Source organism: Manacus vitellinus, unplaced genomic scaffold (assembly GCF_001715985.3).
Source record: "Manacus vitellinus isolate BGI_N305 unplaced genomic scaffold, ASM171598v3 scaffold_5_pilon, whole genome shotgun sequence".
NCBI classification, from domain to species: domain Eukaryota; kingdom Metazoa; phylum Chordata; class Aves; order Passeriformes; family Pipridae; genus Manacus; species Manacus vitellinus.
In genome coordinates, this window is record NW_021940682.1 from 6,062,151 (window position 1) to 6,086,044 (window position 23,894).

Consider the following 23,894-nt stretch of genomic DNA (forward strand, 5'->3'; position numbering starts at 1 on the left):
GCTACCTTGAGGTACAGCTTTCTTTGCTCTCTTGTAGGCTTTGTCAGCTTTTGAAATGCCCCTATGCAAAGGAAAAGTGCAATCAGACCCTCCTCCCACCCCCTCTCCTCCCTACTGCCCTCCCCTGCAAGGTCTTTGCAAGAATTTCCGTAAATGTTTAAATTGTATTTCTCTTTTACATTTTATCTTTTCATTTCATCTGTGAATGCTATGCTGCATTCATTTGCAAGCATGTAATACAGTTACATTCTGGACATGGCTTCAGCTGTCTAACATTCATATCAAATTAAGATTAAGGAATCTATTTAATTTGCAGTATTAGCAATTTCCCTCTCCTGAAAAAGGTAACACCAACATTTTCCAAAAACACTGCAAAAAATTCAAGCCAGTTGAGGAAGGTATTAAATCAAGATGCAAAAGAAAGTTGCTTTGAAAATGAGAATTTTTCTGTTTGTTTCTTTGTATACACTCCTTATTTTCTTCTGATGCAGACATCAAAGGAGATTTTTTAAAATCTATTTTCTGCAGGGTGACTATGCAATTGTTTTTTGTCATTTTCCTCTTGTACCTTACCCACGATTTCTATGTATCACTAGGTTGGCGCTTAAAGGTCTAGACTGAGATGCCTCCCTTCAGACCTCAACAATGTCTAGATGAGTCAGAGGGCAAAGAGGAGCACCAAACATGCCTTCACTTCATTAAGGCAGTGATTAATGATCACTAATATTTTAATTAAACCAGAATGGATGAGATTACGACATGGGATATGTAATTATGTTGGCATTTTCTGTGCTACCCAAGGGATGGTTAATCTCTCTGATAGTTATCACGCACATGGCTGTGTTTTCTAAATGACACAGGAGGCTCCTCACTGCTTTGGAGATGGTAAATTGATTTTCCTTCAGTTCACGGCCCATTGAGTTTGTGAGGGAGCAGTCTGTGCTCATTTGGCACCGAGGCCGGGATTTCCTCATGGGAAATGAAGGGAACTGCTCATATACAATCCATAGATCAGAAAGCTGATCCTGGAGCATGATTTCCTGCTACTGAAGACAAGAAACAGTCCTGGACACTCCACACACTCAAGCAGTAAACCTGAGCTACTAAAATCTGAGTATGTCAGACAGGACTCGAGTCTCGCGTTTTAAGAAAGTAATGTTTTTCTCCTCCTTTTCAGTGTGCTCCCTCTTCTCCACCCACTTAATAACAGGTTGGTACTGGGAACTGTTTGTTCACATTTCAGGAGTTTTCAACAAAGGCAACATGACAGCAACATCTATTTCTGCTTCATAACTGTACTCCAGAATATTATTTTTGTTCCAAGGTACTGCAAGCGGGTCAGGGAAAACTACACATGACTCAAAATAATCAGCCCTCATAGTAAAAATGACCTAAAAAACAAAAGAAGAGAGACACATTACCTGGTCAGGGGAGGGCTTGTGGTTGGTTTGGTTGGAATGGGATGAGGATTTGAGGTGGTCATCCTCATAGTTGTCAGCCATTAGCTTCATACGGTTCTGAGTCTATTAAAAAAAAACAAAAAAGAAAGAATCTCAGTCTACCTTCTGATGTGATCACAGGGACTAAAGGGAACAGGGTATTTATACTATTCTGCATATCCAAAATCCATACACGGAAAAACATAAGACGTGCATAAAACATCAGTTGAATTACTGTAGAGGATTTGTAAAAACTGGGAGACACATTACACACAGTTCACTTTGAGGCTAAATTAGTTTTGCAATTTAATGGCTTATCTGACTTGTGCCTACTAAAACTTGTGTTGTACAAGAAATGACTGGTCAGTAAAATGTGAATGATACAAAATCCATCCTGTGAGAAAATGACAAAGTTAATAAATAAATCTTTGGGAAGAAAAAGTGACACAATGAAGATTTATAAATTAAAACCTGAACACAGTCAAGTAAAGAATTAGCAAAATGTGAAACAAGTTTCTTAAGTTTTCTTCAACTTCTTGGAAGATTTCAAATTCCAGAAGATATATAATTTTTAAAAACACACAATATGAAATAAACTGTGTAAGAATAAATGGAATACTTTACCTTAACAATACCATCCTAGGCAAGCAATTGCAACGAACATGAAAATATACTACATGGCTGTGTCTGCAAAGGAGAGTGTTAGTGAGATAAAGCCCTTTTAACATAATATCCTGAAATGAGGTCCCCAAGCACCTATAAACACACCCCCACAGAAATAAGGAAAGAAATGCACCTGGAAAATGTCCCACTTCCCCAGTAGGCCTTACCAAGGCCATTCAGGCAGCAGTGATACTCTGTGAGTAGCCTAGAGGGGACATGGAAGAGCTGGGTGAGGGTCTTGCAAAGCAAAGAACTGTTTCCCTTCACATTAGCTGGGTGCCAGTGTCACTGGGAAATCACATCTGGAGCAGACCCAAAATGGAGTGACAGCACTTCTCAGAGGGCAGACAAAGCCCCATTTTGAGCTTTGTGAAATCCTTGTATTCCAAGGAAATAAAAGGCTAGCCAGACCTATGTTAGAGATGATATACAGTAAATTATATACAGCTAGACATATGAAATCATCAGACATGCACTAAAATTAAATGTCTTAAAATGAAAGCTCAAACCTCACAGTAAAAATGCCAACTGTTGATTCAATCCCTTTGTAACTCCATGGTTTCTCACTGAAAACCCTAATTTTAATGAGCATCTCGAGGCTAGAGAATGCAGATTCTACTTGACTCTATTCAGAGAATCTGGATTTGATTTTATTTTGGATTAATTTAACAAAAGCTAATAGTAAATTGAGCTTAAGCAATAAGCAATTTAATCATGCAAAATTTTTATATTGTTTGCTCTGCTTTGTCAAACAAGTTTTGAATTCCAAGTCTGACTCATCATTCATAAATCACTACTGGAAACATGCTACATTAATCCTTAAACAATCAGTTTATTGTAAAGACACTTCCTTCATATTTATTATTTTATTATATTTAAGGTTATCTCTTCAACAGTTTCTTCTTTTCAATGAGAAGAACTGATTTTAAATGATTTCACATTTCTTTGGAAATTTTTGGTTTTGATAATAAATAATAAATCCTTACATGACTTTCAGCATGTGTGTGGAAAAAATCTATTGAAGACCAGATGTTCAGCAGAATGTTAGCACAGCACATTAACTTTCCTGAGAGAAAAAGTAGCTCTTCCCAGAGAGAGGCAGCATGTTTTAGGGTATTGCATGAAAAAAGCCCTACGTTAGCTCATACAGGAAGAGAAGAATATAAAGAACATAAAGACCTAAATATTTCAAAGAATCACAGAATGGGTCAGGTTTGAAGGGACCACAGTGGGTCATCTGGTCCAACCTCCCTGCTCAAGCTGGGTCATCCTGGAGCACAGGATTGCATCCAGATGGTTCTACAGTATCTCCAATGAGATACACAACCTCTCTGGGCAATCTGTTCCAGAGCACAGTCATCCGCAGAGTAAAGAAGTTCTTCCTGTTCAGGTGGAACTTTCTGTGCATCACCTTCTGCCTGTTGCCTCTTGTGCTATTACTCAGCACCACCAAGAAGCCCCTGCCTCTGTCCTTTTGACACTTTCCCTTTGGATACTGATAGACATTGATGAGGACCCCTCTCAGTAGTCTCTTCTCAAGGCTGAACAGACCCAGCTCCCTCAGCCTTCCTTGTAAGAGAGATGCTCCAGTCCCTTAATCATCTTTGTTGCTCTCCACTGGAGTCTCTCCAGGAGCTCCTTGTCTCTGCTGTACTGAGGAGCCCAGAACTGGACAGAGCACTCCAGATGTGGCCTCACCACGGCTGAGGAGCAGGATCACCTCCCTTGACCTGCTGACAGTGCTCTTCCTAATGTACCCCAGGATATCCTCGGCCTTCTTGGCCACAAGGGCACACTGCTGGCTCATGGACAGCTTATTGTCCACCAGCACCCCCAGGACCCTCTCCTCAGAGCTGTTTTTCAGCAGGTCCCTTCCCACATCTTATCTCTCTCGAGTTTGGTGATGCCCCTGTCCCCCTTCAAATCTAGTTTAAGGTTCTCCCAATAACCCTGCTAAGTCCTAAGCTAAGATCCCTTTTCCCCTTTAAGACACGTAGACTGTATTTGTTGTCATTGTTGTATAAACTGGCCCATGATCAAAACCCACAAAGTTTTGCTGTTTATACCAGTCCCGAAGCCAGGTGTTCATCTGCACGATTTTCCTGTTTCTTGCCCCATCACGCCCTGCAATTAGCAGGGCAGCAGAGAACACAGCTTGTGCTCCAGATCCCTTGACCAGTTGTCCCAAAGCCCTGACCACCCTCCTGACTGCCCTTAGCCTTCTTGTTGGGACTTCATTGCTGCCTACTTGGAAAACCAGGAGTGCATAATAATCATTGTGCTGTATCAAGCTGGGAAGTTTGTTGGTGATGTCCCTTCTGTGGGCCCCAGGGAGGCAACACATCTCCCTATGTGGTCTGGTCAGCAAAAAACACAAGTATCCCCCAAGAAAATTCGGAGGTCAAATTGAAGAGGCTGAACACTTCTGTCACTTAACTTCAAGTAGAATAACCTACTATTAATACTTGGCAGGAGGTTTGAGAAGAGGCTGACGGAATTGGTCTGGTTTAGCCTGAAAAAGAGGAGGTTTTTCTAAATTACTTGACAGAAGGAAATAGAGAAGATGAAGCTACGCTCTTCCTGGAAGGGAGAGGACAAGAGATGATGGTTGTTAATTGGAACACAAAAAAGTCTCATTAGAGATGAGAAAAATTGTTTTCATAATGAGGCAGATCAAACGCCAGAACAGGCTGCCAGGAGACTGTGGCATCCCTGTCTTTGCTCATACTGAAAAGGTGACTGGACAAAGCCTTGAGCAAGCTGCCCAAGCTAGTGATGCTCTTAGCAGGTGGTTGGACACAGAGGTCCACTCCAACCTAAAATATGCTGCAATCCCTATTATTTCAGGTTTTCATCTTCAGGTAATTTTATAGCTATCAAAGTCGGAGTTTTCAAATTAAGAGGGAGATAAGTTCCAAAATTCCTCCTACTTGCCAAATATGATTTCATTGCTTTGTTCCATTACAGCCCTTCGAACATTTTAACTCAGAACAAACTCTGCAGCACTCTGATGATAAGAATTCTATGGGATCTGTTCACCTTAGAGGACATTTCCTAAATTCCCCCTTTAACTCAACCTGACCTTTCACTGTTGCTGCTGTTAATTTAACAATGCATGTTTGTGATAAGCAAGTCTTGGCAAGAAAACACCAAAATAAGTATTGTTATTTCACTACCAGAAATAATTTATATATGTATCACCGGAATTAGGCAAAACTCAAGAGATGGAAGAAAAGCAGTTTATCTCCTGATGGATACCACGAAGAAATATTTCCCAACATCTAAATTCCAAGCAGTGTTGCAAATAAAATATATGATATTATTTGTATAATTCTTTTAGTGTCAAACATGGAAATAAAAAGCTTCTGCTTAGGACTGAAATACCAATGATGGATTTTAATTGGAAATTTTAAAAATAACTGTAAATACATGAATTGAGTTTCTCTCCTATTGCTCCTCTACAGAAGAAAAAATGTTCAAAAGCATGGAAATTTCTAGAGTAAATGGCTGTTGCAATGATTTAAAAACAAAACGTTTACTTTACTGTGGGGAACCACTCCAACATCCTGCAGTCCTGAACTGCTTTGTCATGGCACTATTATACAATCCTCTCCCACCTCATGAGGTTATGGTTCAGATCCTAGGGCAAACATTTCTACATCACTGTAAAAAGCATGAACAAAAAAGTGGTTTAACCACCATGTCCTGTGAGAAAATAAATGAGCAGTGCAGAAAAATCGGTTGTGTCAGGAGTGCTTTTGTCTAAAACCTCCAGAGCTGTAAGCAGGACCAGTAGTGGTAAGAACCGGATGTCAGAGTCAAATTTTGCTTACAAAATACCTGTAATGTGCCATTATAGGTACCTTCTTCATGGACTTGAAGAAAAAATGCTGGAATGAAAAAAGCAGGATAAAACTCTACAAACTCAATAGGTTTCCTGATCTCTGTTCAGGTTTCTTAATTTTTTTTTTTTTGACAGATTTCATAACCTTACTCCTGGCCCTCCAGTTATACCATTTTTAAAAACCCCACAACTTGTCAAAGCCCTTAACAATGCTCTTTTTTACTGCCATTAATCACCGTGCAAAAGAACAGTCCCAAACCCTTGAGACTGGTGCCAGTTCTCAAAATTACTAAAGAGCCATTGCACACTCTCAAGCTCCTAACTGAAAGCCAGGAATGACTGTGGAGAACTTGCCATGAGAAGACTGCAGACCAGAGTCTATGAACTGCAGGTCTAAAGCATAACATTTGCAAGGGTAACGTATCTAAAAAAACCCCAACTTCCCCTGGTTATATGTCAGACTATACTCTAGAACTATCAGGTCTTGCCCATCCCTCCTTTTCCCTGCCCCGCCCCCAAACTTCTGCAATTATACTTCTGCCTCTCTAATACACTTATTTTTAATGTCTTTCTTGATTCTTTTCATTTTTTAAGTCTGTCTTCTTCCCAATCCCTTGCTACAGCAGGTAAAGCACCTGGGGAAAATGAGAGATAAACTTGTTTTAATCATGAATGTGAATTATCAGGACTTCTTTTAAACATGCTCTGTTTGGTTGTTTTATGGTCCTGCAGTGATTTCACTATATTTTCATCACTTTTTTTCTCAGTACCATATGGTTTACTTCTGCCTAAACGTTTGGGTAAACAAGGAAATTGCCACAGAGTAGACTGTTTCTAACATAACTAACACCTGAAAACTTTCATTGCAAACTGCACATGAACACTATTTTAGCTGCCTAAACTGTAGCCATAGTGACTTTTTAAAGAATCACTAAGGTCCTCATTCATGGATGTACTGGTTCAAAGCACGTTCTCACCTGTAGGTTCTTAAGAGCAAGTTATTTTCTGTTCCCTGCAGGCTATATTGGTGGCTTGTTTGTACACCTCAATCCTAAAGACCAAATTAATAGATTTTATCACAGCTAAATTATTACATGAGAAAAAACAGAACTGATGCTGATCCACAAATTGTAGGGGAGAGTCACAGACATGTTCTGGAACATAGCTGGTAAAACCTAGAGGAGTGCTGTCCAGGTCTGACAAACTCTTTATTGTGGAATTCCACATATAAATTTGAAACCCACAGGTTAAACTACAGACATTGTTTATAATATATTTTACAGAATGTTTTTATTTGAAAGCTTGCACGAAGTTGTATGTTATAATGAGAGTACATACCTTTCTTAAGCATTTCTGCAGGACAGCTAGTGTTCTGGTAACCATTACCCTGGCAAGTTTTTGAAACCAAGTTTTATTCATAGGGATCACACATTTCTGTATCTCTGGACAAGCTTTCTAATAAACAGCAGATAACAGCTCATAAGCTGTGCATTCTCTCTATTAATCTAGTCTGATTCAAACGTTCATTGCAGTAACTTATTCAAAGACTTTGCATCAAATTGGTTGCTCCACCATGAAACACAGCACAAACCATGACATCAGAGACTACTTTCTCATTTTCTGTAGAATATTTGCATGGGGGTAATTTCTGGTTTTGCTAACCAGTCTAAACAAGCTTTATTAATCCTTTAATGTAGAGTTTTAAAAGCCCCACATTAAGTAAATATTAATATAATGACTGTACTTGTGACAAATGGATATGTGGTGGAGGCAGAGTGTCAGCAAGTTAAAGGAGTCATCTCATTTCAATCGGAGTTGAATGTTTCACTGGAAGCACACACATGCAGAAGCAACAGCTTAGAAACATTTTTATCACTAATAACATAGAAAAATAATGAAGAAACTGGGGTGATTTTTCTTCCTAAGTATGTGCCAAATTCAGTATCTCTGAAAATTATATAATTGCAAAGACTTTCAGATAGTTCTTTTCTATTTGTTAAAAACCTGCAGTGAGCCATAATCCCTGCAAATGTCAAACCACCTCCCTGCCCGAATCTGGCTGTCAGAAATACAGAAAGAATAATTCCTCCTTGCCTGTTATTAGAATATGATGTCCTGCATAACTACCTTGAATATATCTATACCTACCTTGAGCATGGGGACTCTGAAAGATTGTTTCAAGTGTTTTACTCTATGCCCCCTTCCCATTCACGATATTTAATAATCTGGGAGATATTTTTCAAATTTGTAAAGAGATGATACATGCTGAGTTGTCACTTTTGTTTGTAAGGTTTAAAAGACACATGGTTAGGTTTGGTTTTCATTTTGGCTATGGTTAAGATTAGCAACTGAGATTTCTCTACTAGCAGCAAACAGTACAATGTTCAGCTGCAGAGAAATGAAAACCATTCCTGTTACTAGAGTTCTGTACATCCTGGAGCCTGTGTTTTTGTGAGCCCAACAAAGAACATGTGCAGCTGCTGGGGTTTGTCAAAGCCTGAAGGACTTAACAGATTCTACCTGAGATACTGGCTTCTGCATTGGCTGTTGGCAATGTTACAACAGCATTACATTATAAAATGAAAGACTTTATCAGCTCAGCTAATTTCTGTGTTTAAAGATTTCGTTTTTCTGTTCATCTGCCCATGAGTGATAATTACCAAGAAATTGCATTCTGGAGAATTCATATTCAAAAAACCTTTGAACTAAACAAAAGGAGGCAGATCATCTAGATATGTATGCATTCTCTCTGAGACTTGACTTACGTAGACATATGTGGATGGGATTAAAAAATAAACTTTGAACTGAAATTTTCCCTGTACTGAAAAGTGTCTCTTGGAACTTAGTTCCTTAGGAGATGAACAAATAACTAGCTATGGAATTGCCCAGTAATAAAGTTTATTGAAATCTATGGCTCTGATTCCTCTATAAAGAAAACCAGTGACACACACAAAAAAAAAAAAATCCAAATCAGATCAGTGTTTGGGACTCCTTTTTGTGTTACACCATATGAACATTTTAGTATATGCTCCTTTAGCTCTGTTTTGCTCTCTTTAGAGATACCTCAAGCTGCGTTTAAGGCTGACTGATCAGTAGTAATAGAACTGCCTTTCTCAATTACTTGTTTCACAAGAGCTGGAATCTGCCCAGTCACAGGTTTCAAAGGAAACTAAAAAAAAAATAAATAAATAATCTCCTCTCATGGTTAACTACTCAGGAGCAAACTAAGTATGTTTCTTCTTTGGCATCTTTCCACTACATGTAAGGGTCTTAGGCAGAAATATACTTTTTCCTGTATCTCAAAGATGTCTGGGCAAGGGTTGGAGTCTGAGAACATTCACCACCATACTGTAAATACCTGATTTATACTGAATGGATGGCCTATGCATCAAAAAGTCCCTTTCAGGCAGGATCAACAGGACAAATGGTAACCCATGACAACAGTCTCAAAGAATCCTGGATCCCTCACACAGCAGACAACCCAAGAAATTATTTACTGAAATTGGTCTGAAGACACAACAGCAAACAAAATGAGCTGCTGTTTTAATTCTTAAGACAGAATAAGAGATCTGGTTATATTCACATTCCAGTACTGAGCATCTAAAACCTCTATACTCTAGGTTTAAAGTAAGCAGGTAAGTATTTTTTGTGTTATGAGCCTGCCCTATGGTGCAGTTCGTTAGGGCAAGTCTTAGTTCCACACCATGCCAGAGCAGAGCCTGACTGCAGAAGAGAATAAGATCAGTATCCTTTACTGCCACATGCTCTGAAAACAGAAAAGACTCATTTATTTAAATTAGTTTAACAACAATTAGCTTTTTTGCTAAATTATGCTGCTACATCCACTCTCAGTCTATTGTGCTGTCTTAACTACGTCTTTAATCAGTGAAGAACTGATTTCTTTTGCAGACAGCATTGGCTACCCTTGAAGAGCATATGAGTCCACTTTATTACCCATTTTATCCTGGCTAATGAAATCTGCGTGCTTTGGATTTGTATTCTCCATCTTCTAACCATGGCCTTCAACCCTATAATAATCTCTTTCTCCAGCCTGCCTCCCCCATGGTGTCTCCAGGCAAGAGTCAGCTGGGACCAGTGTGAAAGTATGTATGTTCTGAATGGCCAGCCATATGTGTATGCTACAGCCAAACAAAATATATCACGGCTCAATTCTTCTTGCCTTTCCCTGTGTGGGAGCTGTACTTTGGGCTTTTTTCGCCTCTACCCAGCTGTGGATGTTAATTAAGTTCCTATAAATTACACAATCTTTGAGACTTCTTTCCCTCTGTCAAATTTGGTTGAAAATGGTCAATAAATTGAAAAGTTACTGGATGGGAACTACAGTTCAGCTAAGCAGATGGATAGTGCTGTCATTTAAACTCTTTTTTGGAGGAGTCCAAACTAGCATGTTTTGTTTGACTTGTAAGAATTTGGATTCCCAATATATCCTTGCATTAAATGTTGCACAGAAGTGGAATTTTCTGATACTGTGGTACGTGCCGGAGGCTGAACTGCTACGAATTCTCAAGTGAACAGGAGCAAGCCTCTCATGTTTAGTTCATGTGTCTGCTGAATGTTTAATGTATACAGTTTATTGTCTCTTTAACCTACTTCAATACATACCACCAATGACAACTCACTTGGAGAAAAAAATGAAATGCTACTTCTATAATAATGCAAAATGAAATACCAGTCTTTGTCATGGTCCTCATTACCCAAACTGTTGAAAACTCCTGATTGCACTTCCCTCTTTCTCATTTTTCCCTTCTCACGGTGCATTTGTGGACCCAAGCTAAAAATTTCATCTTGTATTTTACTAAAGATAGAAAAGCAAAGACAAAAAAGCAGTGAGGAAAAAATAAGCTGAAATGTACTTTGGAGCATAAACTCTTCCTAAAAACTTTGATAGGTTGGTGACACGTGTTTTACAAAGCAAAATGTAGATGATATCTCAGGTTATGCTGTGGTTGGAAACACATTCCAATATATTAATGATTCTGTGATTACATTAAACTTACACAATTTAAGCATCAACACTAAGTACTACAGATAAGGTTAGTCTTACAAAATCTATTAAAAAAACTTGAAGGCAAAACCCTTCAACTACCTATATCATATCCTATAGAACAAGCAAATATTTTTATCAAAAACAGAACAACCTTTGTTTGACATCTTGATGGGACTTCTGCTTTGTTATGACTCTTCACTTGAAATTTCTCCTTCCCTTTTCACTTCAGCTTCACTCCACACTCTGCTCATCTTACCCTCAACTACCATACTCTGTCCCCCTTTCTTTTGTTGTTCTATTTGGTTCTCTTTTCCAAAATAAATCCACTTGCATTTGCTTCACAAAGCTGCCTGTATAACACAACCACTTCAATCACTCCGCCTTTGTCTCAGCCTCTCTCCTAGTCTGAAACAAGAAAGTTTCTCAGTTCAGTGGTACTGGTACAAACCCATTGGCAAAAATCTCATTTAGGAATTTACATACAAGATGCATCCTACTGTAAAATCTTGAAACCTAGTCATGATTCCCTGGTTCAACAATATCACTTGTAGGCCATCTGCTCATGTGTATCTACATACACCTTTCCTAGTTGACATCTGGAAGTTTTCCAATCTTTGTCTATTGTGATTGTGTCTTTACAACAAATATAGTAAAAGCATTCCTTTATCCAGCAATTTTTATTTTTGGAAGGTACCTACCAGTGTTTTGACCACAGCTCTTTTATTGTTACATATTTTTATTGTTACATGACTCATCACTTCAATTGCATTTGCCTGCAGCTTCAAAAAGTTGTTAATAGCAAAACCCCCTCCCCTCTATACATGCTGTTCTTGGCAAAAAAAGTAGTTATGTACAGATACGAATTCCTAGATGCTAAAGTGATGTGAGCTGCTCAGTATCATCTCAACAGACTGTCTGTAACTACCCAGAGCCCAGCTCTGGGTATATACACGAATGTGTCTGTGTCTACATGATATAAACAGTGTTGATAGCAACTGTTTAAAAAAACATACAATGAAACCTCAAGACTATTTATGCTTGATCTCAAAATAATTTTAAAAGCTGCTGCATATAAAAGAAAAAGAAACCCAGTATTATTCTTTTTGTGCCTTTCTTTCATCTTTGAATCTAGGCAAAGTCTTGCATGGTAACTGCTGGAGGGAAGAGTTGAAAGGGCATTTCCTTTGACAACCAACAGAGCTTTGCTACCCCAAACTAAATTAAAGTTAAGAATTTTTTCTGTATGGCCAATTACTAGGGTTGACATCCACCTAGAAGAGCCTTGCCTCATAATATCCATACAAACACACAGACATTACATTCCTGTCTGTCCACACCATCTGTGCGTGTGGTCTGCAGACACAGGATTCCTGTCCATCCTCACTGTCCCTGTGTTTGGTCCACAGAGGCAGGATTCCTACCCAAGCACACAGCAGCACATGTGCAGTACAGTGTTGGACAGATGATTCTTATCCATTCTCCCTGCTCTTGCACGCAGCACACAAGCAAGGAGGACTACAATAAAACACTTTCTTTTCTTGTTCTTCCAGCAGAAGTTGATTTTTCCTTTTCAATCTGTGTCAAAGCTTAGATACTAAGCTGGAAAGACTGAAAAACCATTTGGTTTTTCTGCTGTATTCATTACAAAATTATTCTTACTAAGAAAAGAAATTCTTGTCCTTTCTACAAAATTCATGGCACACAATGTGTGGAGATGTGCCAGCTTGGCCAGATGAATTTCTCTAAGGTGTCTGCATTCCAGACAGTATTCCCATCTTCGCCTGCTCTATTCCTAATCTGTTGTTTTTCTGTGACTTACATTAGATGATGACATTACATATGAACAGAGGTCCACCCAATGGGCACTGTAAAGCACACTGTAAAGCTTAGAAAAAAGTCTTAAAAAATTCCATCTGTGCTACAGAACCACTAAAATTTTTGTGAAGAAGACACTTGAAAGGTGCACAAACTGAAGATCTCGATGTATAAATAAATATATTTCCCCTTAGGAAAAAAAAAAAGAAGAAAAAAAACCTAAAATGAGAAGATATAGTCCTTATTATTTCCACAGAGCAAATAAACCTCTGCAGGCTTCCAAGTTTTAAACAACTTATGTATGTGTGTGTTCTTAAGGATCATTATATTGCTTTTATTATTTTTTCAACACCATTAATGTCAGCAGTTGGCAGAAGTTTGGGTTGCTAGCCGTAATAAAGGAGGCGAAGCCAAGATTACATCTTCTAGTGTTTAGGAGATGGAGGGCACACTGGCTTGGCATCAGAAATTATGGTTATAATTCATGTTAAGATGAAAAAAGGGAGAAGAGTAATTTCTTAAATTACTAAAAGGATTAAGAGTGGTACAACAGTGAAAATGAATGTTTTAAAAAGTTAAACTCCCCCCCTCCACAATAAAAATCCACTGTAAAAACAAGAGATACCTAGGTTGTTCAGACCCTGAAAAGAACTTGTCTGGAGTTAGCTGTGAGAACTCCATTTATTTTTTGTTTACTCAACTACAGGAAATATTTGTATTCACGCTAAGACAGACGGGCATTGGTGGCAAACAGAAAGAAAGAGAACAAAAGACTAGGTTTTGTGACTGTGAAGTTGTACTCAAACAAAGAGAACAAAACCTGTAATAAAATAGTTACCCCTTAGCCAAGGCTGTATTCAGCATAAAAGACCATTACTTCTCCCAGGCATCAGTACTGTGATCAGAGTTTAATACATATTTGGAGACTAAAGCTTTACAGAAGTTGAGAGACTAACATTTACCTGTACTGTTGACAACCTAAAATTGTGCAACATGTTATTGTAAAGGTAAATTACTTGTATTTATAACTGAGGGTACCTGATCAGGAAACTGATCTTATATCCCCATGATAAATGTTTGATTATGCCAAGTAAAATCATACTGCAATCTTCTGATAGCTGAGTTTGAGACTTACTTTGCCTTCATGCCCAATTTTGTACTAATCCCTGAAAGGACACACAGCAACCATTCCTTTATTTTGTGTTCAATGCAGGTCTGCTCAGAGACAGTTGAACACAACTGCCCGAAAGATGATCTGCCAAAATCATTAACTCGGACTTGACAGCATCATCTCCAGACTCTCATTCAAGGGAGGGACTGGAAGCAGAATCTCCATCAGTATCAACTTTCTCATCTTGTACCTTTCAGAGTTGGCAGCTGTTTCCAGACTCCTCACAGCTTCCCAAGTTAGCAGCCAGCAGAAAAATCTCCATCCCCTCCCTACATTCACAAATGTCAAGCGGCAAAACCCATGGCCTCCAGGGAAAAGCTGCACAGCTTTTCTCTGGTTGTGAATATTTTTTCATCTTAGAAAAGGGCCAGAGAAAACATCACGTACTTATTAAGGAGTAAAAGGTATCACTTGTTCAGCACCAAAACATGAATAGTAATTTTTCTAAGACTTGGATTCTTCAGAACACACCACCATGAATTTACCAGAACTGAGGGCAATCTGCAGCCACCAGCACCCATCCATTTGCAGAAGCTAATGCAAGTAACTGATGCTTAATTTCATAAATCTATGTCTCCTTTTGACAAAGCTGCTATACTGCCCTAGCAATTTCCACAACTTGCTATGTAAATTAGGGAAGGGTTATTATCAAGAAACTAGTCCTAATTGACAGCATATATCTTAGATTTCCAACTGCAAGATGAAACTTCTATTTTCCCCTGCAATACATATTCATTATGCTGAGATTTGGTTTACTGGAGTAGGCTCAGACTGTTTCAAATAGGGAAACGATTTTCAGAATTTAAGGAGCTTAATAAAGTGGATAAGAAAAATATCTGCAGACTGAGAGGTATTTCAGTATTCAAAAATACCTGAGATTACTGTTCTTTAACAGTTCACTGTTTACTGAAGCTGAAGTTCATTCCATACAGTTGAGACTTAATTTTTTCCATTATCAATTTTTAAGATGGTGGGGATTAAAATTCTCTTTTGTAGACTATGCATTTTTCTCTTCTTGAGCAAAAAAAGCACTGATTTATTATGTTACTCCCAAAATAACACAGTAAAATCACAAATATGCAATATATTCTATCTTATAGATCATTAATTTTCATTACGTATTTCTATTCTTTCCATCATTCCCCCTTCAAGTAAAGAACACATCACTAACACATTAAGTCATACAACTGTTAATCTGTAATCTACTTGAAACCTTCTACATATTTGGTTTATGAACCCAATCAGTCACCTCATATCTCTGACTTCACTTTCTCCTTTACACATTTTTGGAACACACCTTGAATCATCTATCACCTCACCAGTTACAGACCTTACACAAATTAAAACCAATATTAAAGCTGGTAGAATGCCTTTCAGCTTTCTGCCACTACACTTCTACTGACTACCAATATGTGAATTGCTTTTTATATAAGATAGTTGTTGATGCCACAGGTTTGTTAACCTTTTCATCCAAAGGCAAGTAACCACAAATAAAGTCTACTTTATAGCATCAGCATGAAACTGTTCAGCGTGTTGTGTGTTCCCCGGGGAATAATACCAATAAATGTAGGAAGAGATAAGCATATTGTACCAAGTTAGCACATTTTGAATGAAGTTGAGGTAAAGGGACACGTGTCTCCTAGACAATTGTCAGTGTGTCAGGTAAAACAGCTCAAATGAACAGGACTAATTTAGTATAGAAAAACCTGCATCCAATCAATGAAATACCAGTAAGGATACTGGTATTTTTACTGAATTCAAACAAGCAATTCAAAACCTTCCTGTATCTGAAATTGCTGCTTCTTCCCCAAAAAATATATTCATGGGTTTATTTCATCAAGAATTTTTACATGTTTACATGTTTAAGTGGAATCCTCCCTGTTACCAACGCTTCAGAGTTCCCTAAACAATGGGTCTAAATGACAAGATTTAAATGCAATCATAAAATCACTCTATTTTCCAGTCATCCTTCAGACATCATCAATTCAAATACCAATAGAGTGATGCCAAACCAACCCAGCCACAAGGACTGATGGTCAGAGAGTCTCAGATGTTTTACCCCTGAGGCACATCCTGACACTGGACAACAAACAGGGAGCAGTCATGTATGGGTTCTTCCCAACTACCCCACAAACCACAGAAGTTAAGCAAAAGAAGATGCACCCATAACTGTATTCCTTGAATGAACAACTATTTTGGCAATCTTGAGCTGTTCAGACCACTCTTTCTGAGCTTTTGAATCTATCTCATGACTCATCAACTAACACAGAGACTGTCAGAAACGAGGGAGGGTAACTGTTCTCAGCGTAAACTTTGTAGCAAAGAAGAAATAGAATTAATTACATAGATACTCTGTAGGATGTGTGCATTATACAGATCTGCTCTAATATATTCTCTTTATTTAATTGAAAAACACTGTGTATCAGATCAGTGATTTGTGTCACGATAACTACAGTAAACCACTGTAGTATGGTACATATGGTGATGTGAAATGACAGTGACTATTTTTACACTGCACTAATGTCCAGAAATACTACTTGCAGACAAAGGAATGATTATTTTTCAGGCCTCAAATCAGACATCCTAGTGCACTCTTCTGAAGAAACCCAAGTTTACTGAGTATTCTTAACTCTTTAATACTGCTAACAAGCCTGGTTCTTCCAGTGTAGGTTTAACAATCATATCTGATATCCATCTCCATCAAGTTGGTCACTTACAAAAATGGGACATAGGGTCTCTCAGCTGCTAACCTAGACTTGTCCAGCAATCCTGATTTTCTAGTCAGAGACAATGTTGTCTAAATGACTTACTACAGGAGTTCATAAGCCTTGAATGAGAGCTACTGTATATGTGGCCCTAGATGCTGTTGACAATTATCCAATTAATTTAAACTTATTTGTGCAAACTTCTAGTCAAATAAAAAGCAGTAAAACTAGAATGTGAAAATCTTAATATATTCAATAAACAGAGGAATATTTCTAATAGAATGAAACAGGCTTTTGAAACGAACTTGGATTTGAGGACAAACTTGGGATTAGTCCCCAGAGTATTTTTTAAAATGTTACAAATGTCTAGAAAGAAATGGTAGCAGATACTATATCGTCATCTGAGTTTCACAGTACTTTTATAAATCTTAAAGCGCACTCTGTCAGTGAGGCAAACACCTTCCCCTTCAAGCAAACCTCCATAGCTGCCACTGCAATACCCCAAAAAGAACAGGCTGAGAAATGAGTGAGGGTACAAGCAGAAAGCAGACATGGTTGTTTACAGCAGAGCCAACAGGCTGGCACTGTGAGGTCAGCGACAGCAAAGAGCTCACCTGAACATACATTATTATTTAGTCATACCAGAGGCAAAGGGTAAGGGTAAAAGGAGGAGGGAGAGGGGAATGGGAGTATAAGTAATACCACAGAGAAGCGAAATGCTGCCCCCAAAAAGACTGCTGACGCTGCACTGAGTGCTGTTACTGCGCTAACAGATGATTAAAAATGATGGGAAAAAAGTCTGGAACACATGGCAGGGAGAAGGTGCTTTCTTTTAATCTGCAAGGACTTCTTGTGTTCTGTTCAGGAAGCGCTGCTCAAGGGCATGACAAAGCCTTGCTTTCTGTGCCTGCTCGGCTGCTGTCAGGGTGCTGGGGTCTGCTCCTGGCAGAAACTTCCCCCTTGACAGAAACAATTACTGAGGAGCAAAGCCTGGCAAAACAAGCAACGCTGTGATTGATAATCTAGGTGGATTACAGGCCTTCGACAAAAGCCACGATGCTTAAATTTGACAGCTGGCAATGCTTGATGAGAGCCAATTAGTGAATATATATTCACTTCGGCCAGAAGTTTCTTCTGTTTCTAGTCCAACAGCTTCCTGAACAGGAAGTGTACAGAGTGATTTCCCCCACTTTGGCCTGCTCACATATATGCCAGCTACCCTGTTAGTACAGCTAAGAATATGCCATAAAAACTACATATTTTGGCACTTTTGTATATTAAAGCCAGTAATTGAAAAGCTGCAATTGACCCTCCAGATAGTGGTGGTACAAGAATCTGAAAAAAGATGACTTTACACTGACTCTACAGACCATGCAGTATACAAATGAGGCTGTGAGCGCACTATTTATGTAACAAGACCCCTATAAGTGATAATAGTTCTGAAATGTTTCACTCTTCCTTGAAAAGTTTCTGGTAAAGTGCATTAATCTGTAGCTGTTTCAAACAGGTTAACCTGGCATCCAGAGAACACCAGAATTCACAGTTTGCCTTCTGTTCTAACCAATACATGCAGAAATCATGATGCCTTAAACATGATCCCTTAGAACTCATCTGCCTGTTCTTTACTTTCTTATTGCACAGGTTTTCCTTCCCCACTTTTGCATCTATTTGGACTCTTGCTAGTGCAAGTATGGGTACCGTGGTGAAGAGATCAATAAACAAAGATGGATCCAAGTGCCCTGAATCTCATCACTCATTTCAAATATTAACTTTTCTTTCTCATCTATAAAAAAGCCAACACCACCACCCTCAAGACAACTTACATAAATCTTCCTAAACTTGCCAAGTTGCCTCCTGGTTTGGGAGAAACCTCCCCTCACTGAATTTCAGAGGGAACTGTCACACTGCTGAGACTTCTTAGAGAAAAACAGTGGTTCTGTTACAGAAGAAACAGCACCACATTTAGCAATTACCTGCAGTGATTGTATCCATGTCATCTGAAGAAGAAATTTGCTTGCTAACAGGGTGATCACTCTCATCAGACATGGTTTCAAATCAGGGCAAGCAAAGAGCTAACTGAATGCCTCTCTCAATCTGTATTATTTCATCAGGCAGGGTGGTAATAAAAACTGCCAGCAGTGTGGTCATGCTGATACAGCTCCATGGCAGTAAGAGGAAAATGCTTGCCTGTCAGTCTCCTTTGACCTGTTTTACATTCTCTTGTTATAAACAGAAATGACTCCAACTAGTGGAACTTCACTTTGGAAAAGTTCACAGCAGAGGAGTGTCAGGTGTCAGTGTGCAGGGTTTCCAGGGAAGCAAGTAACAGTGGGAAAATAGCATTTTTGGAGGGAGAAGCTATTCTGGAATCTAAAATTCTTTTCTTTTTCCCATGATCCCATGAACCACATTTACTTGGAAAACCAGTCTTTGCAGTACCTTGGCTTCCTAAAGTCAGTCAAAGTCCTATAGGGAAGAGGCACAAAGTAGCACAGGGAAAACAGCTCGGGCACTTGCATGGCTAGATAAAATATATATTATATATTGTATAAATGCTAACTATTATTATTACTAGCCATCGCCAAATAATTCCTCTCCATTTGTGGGAATGGTAAATAACAGTCTCTCAAATTCATGCTGGCCCACAGAGGAAGGAACAATCTTGATGAGGATATAGAAGTAGAAGGGAATGACAGGTATAAAAGATTCCTCTGAAAGGCAAGCAAACTGACTACATAACCCATACTTCCAATAGCAGGAGGTTTCTTATCTCCCTTCATTAAAAAAGAAAGGAACTCTTTTCACTAAGTCTAGTGTAAACAAACAGCAAGTGTGTCTATGGCAAGAACATGAAAGCCTTTTTTTCCCATAAGACATAGAAAAAATAGGAATGATCTTGAATTGCAGTAAGTAACATTACAGATTACATAAAATGATAGACAGACAAGTCATAGAAAAGACTTTCCAAGACTGAAGGTCTCCTTCACTTACAGTCTTTAAGAACAGTGTACACGTGTAACTGGATAAATCAAGTGGGTTCCACAGAGCTCATTACTATTCAGTATTTTTCACTAACAGTTTGCATGATAGATGGAAATATATGTTCATGAAATACGTGGAGAAAGCTTATGTTAGTTGGTTCTGTGAGCATGTTGAAGTACAGGATGAAAACTCAACATGTTCATAAAGGACTGAGGAACTGATCTGAAAATAACTTTTATTTAGGAAAAGGCAGCATAATAAAAATGTACCCAGTACTAATCTAACCTGAAGTTGCACCACTTAAAATGAAAATTTTGATATCCTGTCATCAACAACACTGAGCCAAGCTAGTTCCTGGTAAATCCTGCTATTATAAAAGAACCCATAATAATTATGAAATATTATATAATAGTACAAGTGAATACGGTAATTTACAAACAATTCATTTGAATAATGCTCCATGCTCTCAGAAAACAGACCCTAATACTGTTCAGAGCCTCCTAAAAATTTTAACACCATTACTTTGCATTTATGGCATGGCCATGCCTAGAGATGCTGGTCAAGTCAGGCCCCCACTGTGCTAGACACTGTACAAATACAGAAAATGACAGCCTTTGCTACAAACAGCTCCTAGCAGAAAACCCCAAGCATTTAAGGCTCAAAGCCCACAGACAGGAAAACCTCAGGCCATTCAGATATGCCTTCCCTTTACCACTCAAAGCCGAAGAGCAGTGCTTTGCTCCACTGCAATAAATATATCCCGATCCTTAAAACTTAGCTCAACAAGGGAAGGAATAAATGGCAAACAGGCTACTTTCTAACAGATGAGCAGTGGATGTGCTGCCACAAAGCAGGCCAAGGCTCCTTGGGCCCCTGTGAATTCCAGTGTGACACACATGGCGGGGGCTCCTCCAGGGCGCACAACCCGAGCGCGCGGGCTGGCGCTCGCCGCGCGACATCTGGACCTGGTTAGACAACCTCCAGCTCTGCTCTCTTGCATCAGCCCCGGCCCCCTCTGGTGAAGCAGCCTCCCAACCACTGCTTCTCCATGAACTACCCACGGAGACAAAGTACCCTGGGAGGAAGTAAATTGGGACCACATTAGCTGGTGACCCTCGCCCTGCAATCGGCCTGCCTTTCCAATGATAGAGGAAATCCCTCACACAAACTGACAACCAATATGAAACAGGCAGCTCCATTTACTGGAGAGCCTGGTCAATGCCGAGTGCCTCATTAGGAAATGGTCTCTATATTGAGGCACATTCCTGCAATTCAGAGCCTAGAAACTCTAAATTAAAACAACATTGATGCCATATCCTCTTTCCAAAATGCCTCTCTTCATCCAAACTTAAATGCACATACTTAGAGAAATTAAAGAACCAAAATGTCTTTGGCAGGACTCCTTCCCTCTCTTTTGCAGCAGTGCCCTTGCCCTGTGAGTGACCGGGAACGTGACAGTGTGGGGAAAGGAGAAAGGAGAGTTACAGTGAGGAATGCCACAGCATCCTCCAGAATCCTTGCAACCTTTCCTTGATGAATCTGTGTCTTCGCCAATATTTTCAAATAAATAAAAATCACCTGAAATTATTAGAAGTTTTTGTTTTGTGAGAGTGTTGTATCTTTCTATACTCTAAGAAAGGGCAATTAACAGCAATTAGTCAATAGTAACCAGCACAAGCAATGAAAAGGCATAATCCAAATTCTATCCTACATGCTCAGAACCATTCACATTCACTGTTGCAGCATAGTCAGAAAATTGCTTTCCTAAAGCACTATCTATGTCAGAAGCTCTTTCCAGCTCTTTCCAGTTTGCAGTGAGATTCAGCAATCAGACCTATGGTACCACAGCATGCATAACTCTTCCCACAAACCACCCCCTTCCGATATTGCTCAGCATTTCTATTTGCATCCTACGTATGTGGAAACGGGAATCTTTTAGTCAACTGTGTCTGCCCGCTAACTGAAAGAGCTGCTTTCCCACCACAAAGACTAAGCATTTCCTAGTACTGGGATGGATGGAAACACCAAATACTTATCAGGGAGTTCAACAGTCCTGAAACAGAGATTAGCGAGGTCAGGCTCACAGCTCTGGATCTGAATGGTTGAATAAACTTTTTGGGTTCCAGAACTGCTTTTCCAAGTATTCCAGAATATCTTGATTAGTGGCATCACTTGCCTTTTTTTGAACAGCTGTGTTCAATATGTGCAAGTCTGAAAGATTTTTTCATTCACAATTTCAACTCTAAATTTAAGAATTACAGCTGAACTTTTAGGAAGTTCCTGAAATGTGATACGGTTCTGTGGAACCGGCAAACACAGATGGACCCTTGTTCTCAAGATGCAGAAAAGGGTCCATGTCGAGAAAGCTTAAGCTGATGAAGCAGCATAGCTGTTTTGGTGGAAAATATGAGGCTGGTGACCTGTAAAAACTGAAGAGGACTGCGAGAGCCAAGTACACAGAATATTTGCAAAGCATGTAGAAAAATGAGATTCCCCTTGACTACATCAGTAATGAGGATACTGTAAAATCTCATCACCTTCTCTTCTGACCCATCTCCTATTTCTGGAACTGTCAAAGTTGGTGTGATTTGAGTTTGTGCAGAAAAGTATATACCAAAACTACTGGTACTGAAAAAAACAAATGGGACTTCAGATTCCCTGAAACTTACAGAGGTGGTGACTATTATTGTCCTATTATAAACATCTTTGTAGAGCTTTTCCTTCAATGTATTGAAAGCTGTACATAAAAAAGGATAAAAGATGACACATCCTTAAAATGTAGGATAGAATTTAGTGAGGATGTGTCAAATCTCTATTTGGTCACATAAATATTTCTCAGGTATTTTTTAATTATATAGTTTAGATTGTTTACATGTAAACAAATATCCTGCCTTGGGAACTGAGGATGCATTGGAGAATACCTTTGATTTTATACTTATACTACATATATAGCACTGAAAGATAATGATATGAACCATAACAATGTTTAAAAAATCACTTAACTGAAACCTAAGTCATTACAGATAAGCACAACCTTAATACACTAAATATACACAAATTTTCAGCAGGAAAAAACTCACCACAAAGTACTAAAGATTGTTCCATCTACCAACAAAGGATAATCAGAAGGAAACTGGAAAGGGCAAGGGGCATGAAAGCACCTGCATTAAACTTAGGTCAACAAGAACTAAGAATAAAGTTTTAATTTCTCTTCAAATGAGTGGTAACATATATTAAGGCTGCTACACCAACAGATAATTACATGAAGAAAACAAGTACTTTACATTTCTGTGAGCACTTATGAATCCTATTTTAGTAGAAGATCATCTGGCTGACCAGTAAAAGCAATTACAACTCTTGCTCAGAAATAAATAATACAAGACTGTAACCCATACTTCTTGCTCATTCTGAAGCTGGTATAAAAAATTCCAAAACTACTATTCTTCAATCAAACCATATTTAATTGTTATCTTAAACAATATGGCCAATAACCTACTTGTGTTTCCTAAGGAAGAAGCAGAGAAATCTCTTATCATAAAGCAGATGTGTTTTTGTCTTACATTCTTTGACAGCAGCAGAAATCATCTGGTTGACAGATGAAATGTTGCACATAAAACTTTATGAAGATAGAAATGGTGGCACTGAAGAAGTTGATACTGGATTGGCAGCAGCATATGTGCTATTACAAGGAATGTGGTAAGGGAATAACTCAGAAAAAAACACTAGAAGTGCTGAAGTGAAAAATCTACACAGATCTTTTCAGATCCTAAATCTCTTATTGCCAGGGATGCCTTTTGCTTTCTCTGTGTTTTACTGGCAATATATTTTTCACATTGCATTCAATACTGAAATACGGTATTAAATGCTTGAATAGAATCATACTTTTTCTAATTGTCATGCCAACACAACAATATCTTAGAAATGGGAGAGGTCAGAAACAGGAAAGGACCAATCTCCTCACAAGCATGAGATCTCCTAAAGTCTACTCCAGGAGCTGGCATTCCCATATAGTGCTCCTGTCACAGGTTAAAAATTAAAGTAGAGACTGTGTGGGCTTAACACGTTCATATTCGAGCTCTACAGCAAGGAGAATGTTCTGCCATCTATGCTTCTTCACCAACCAGGCAAATACAAACCACTAAGAGAAGGATCATTACTTTTCCCTGAATCTGTGATTACTTATGCCTGTAGAGGATAATAGCAATGTTCTCTTCATTCACAATTTCCTATACATTCTATCCCACATTTACTACTCAGGGACAGAAAG

The 23,894-nt window shown here is 38.7% G+C and overlaps 1 protein-coding gene across 11 annotated transcripts in view; it reads right to left on the bottom strand.

Moving 5' to 3' along the window:
• Positions 1-23,894, bottom strand: part of ERC1 (ELKS/RAB6-interacting/CAST family member 1) — a 273,196-nt gene that overhangs the window by 27,397 nt on the left and 221,905 nt on the right. For all 11 annotated transcript variants that reach the window (XM_018080448.2, XM_018080447.2, XM_018080446.2 and 8 more), the window contains one exon: positions 1,422-1,523. In XM_018080448.2, the coding sequence (XP_017935937.1) occupies positions 1,422-1,523 (102 nt within the window). The remainder of the gene's footprint in view (positions 1-1,421; positions 1,524-23,894) is intronic.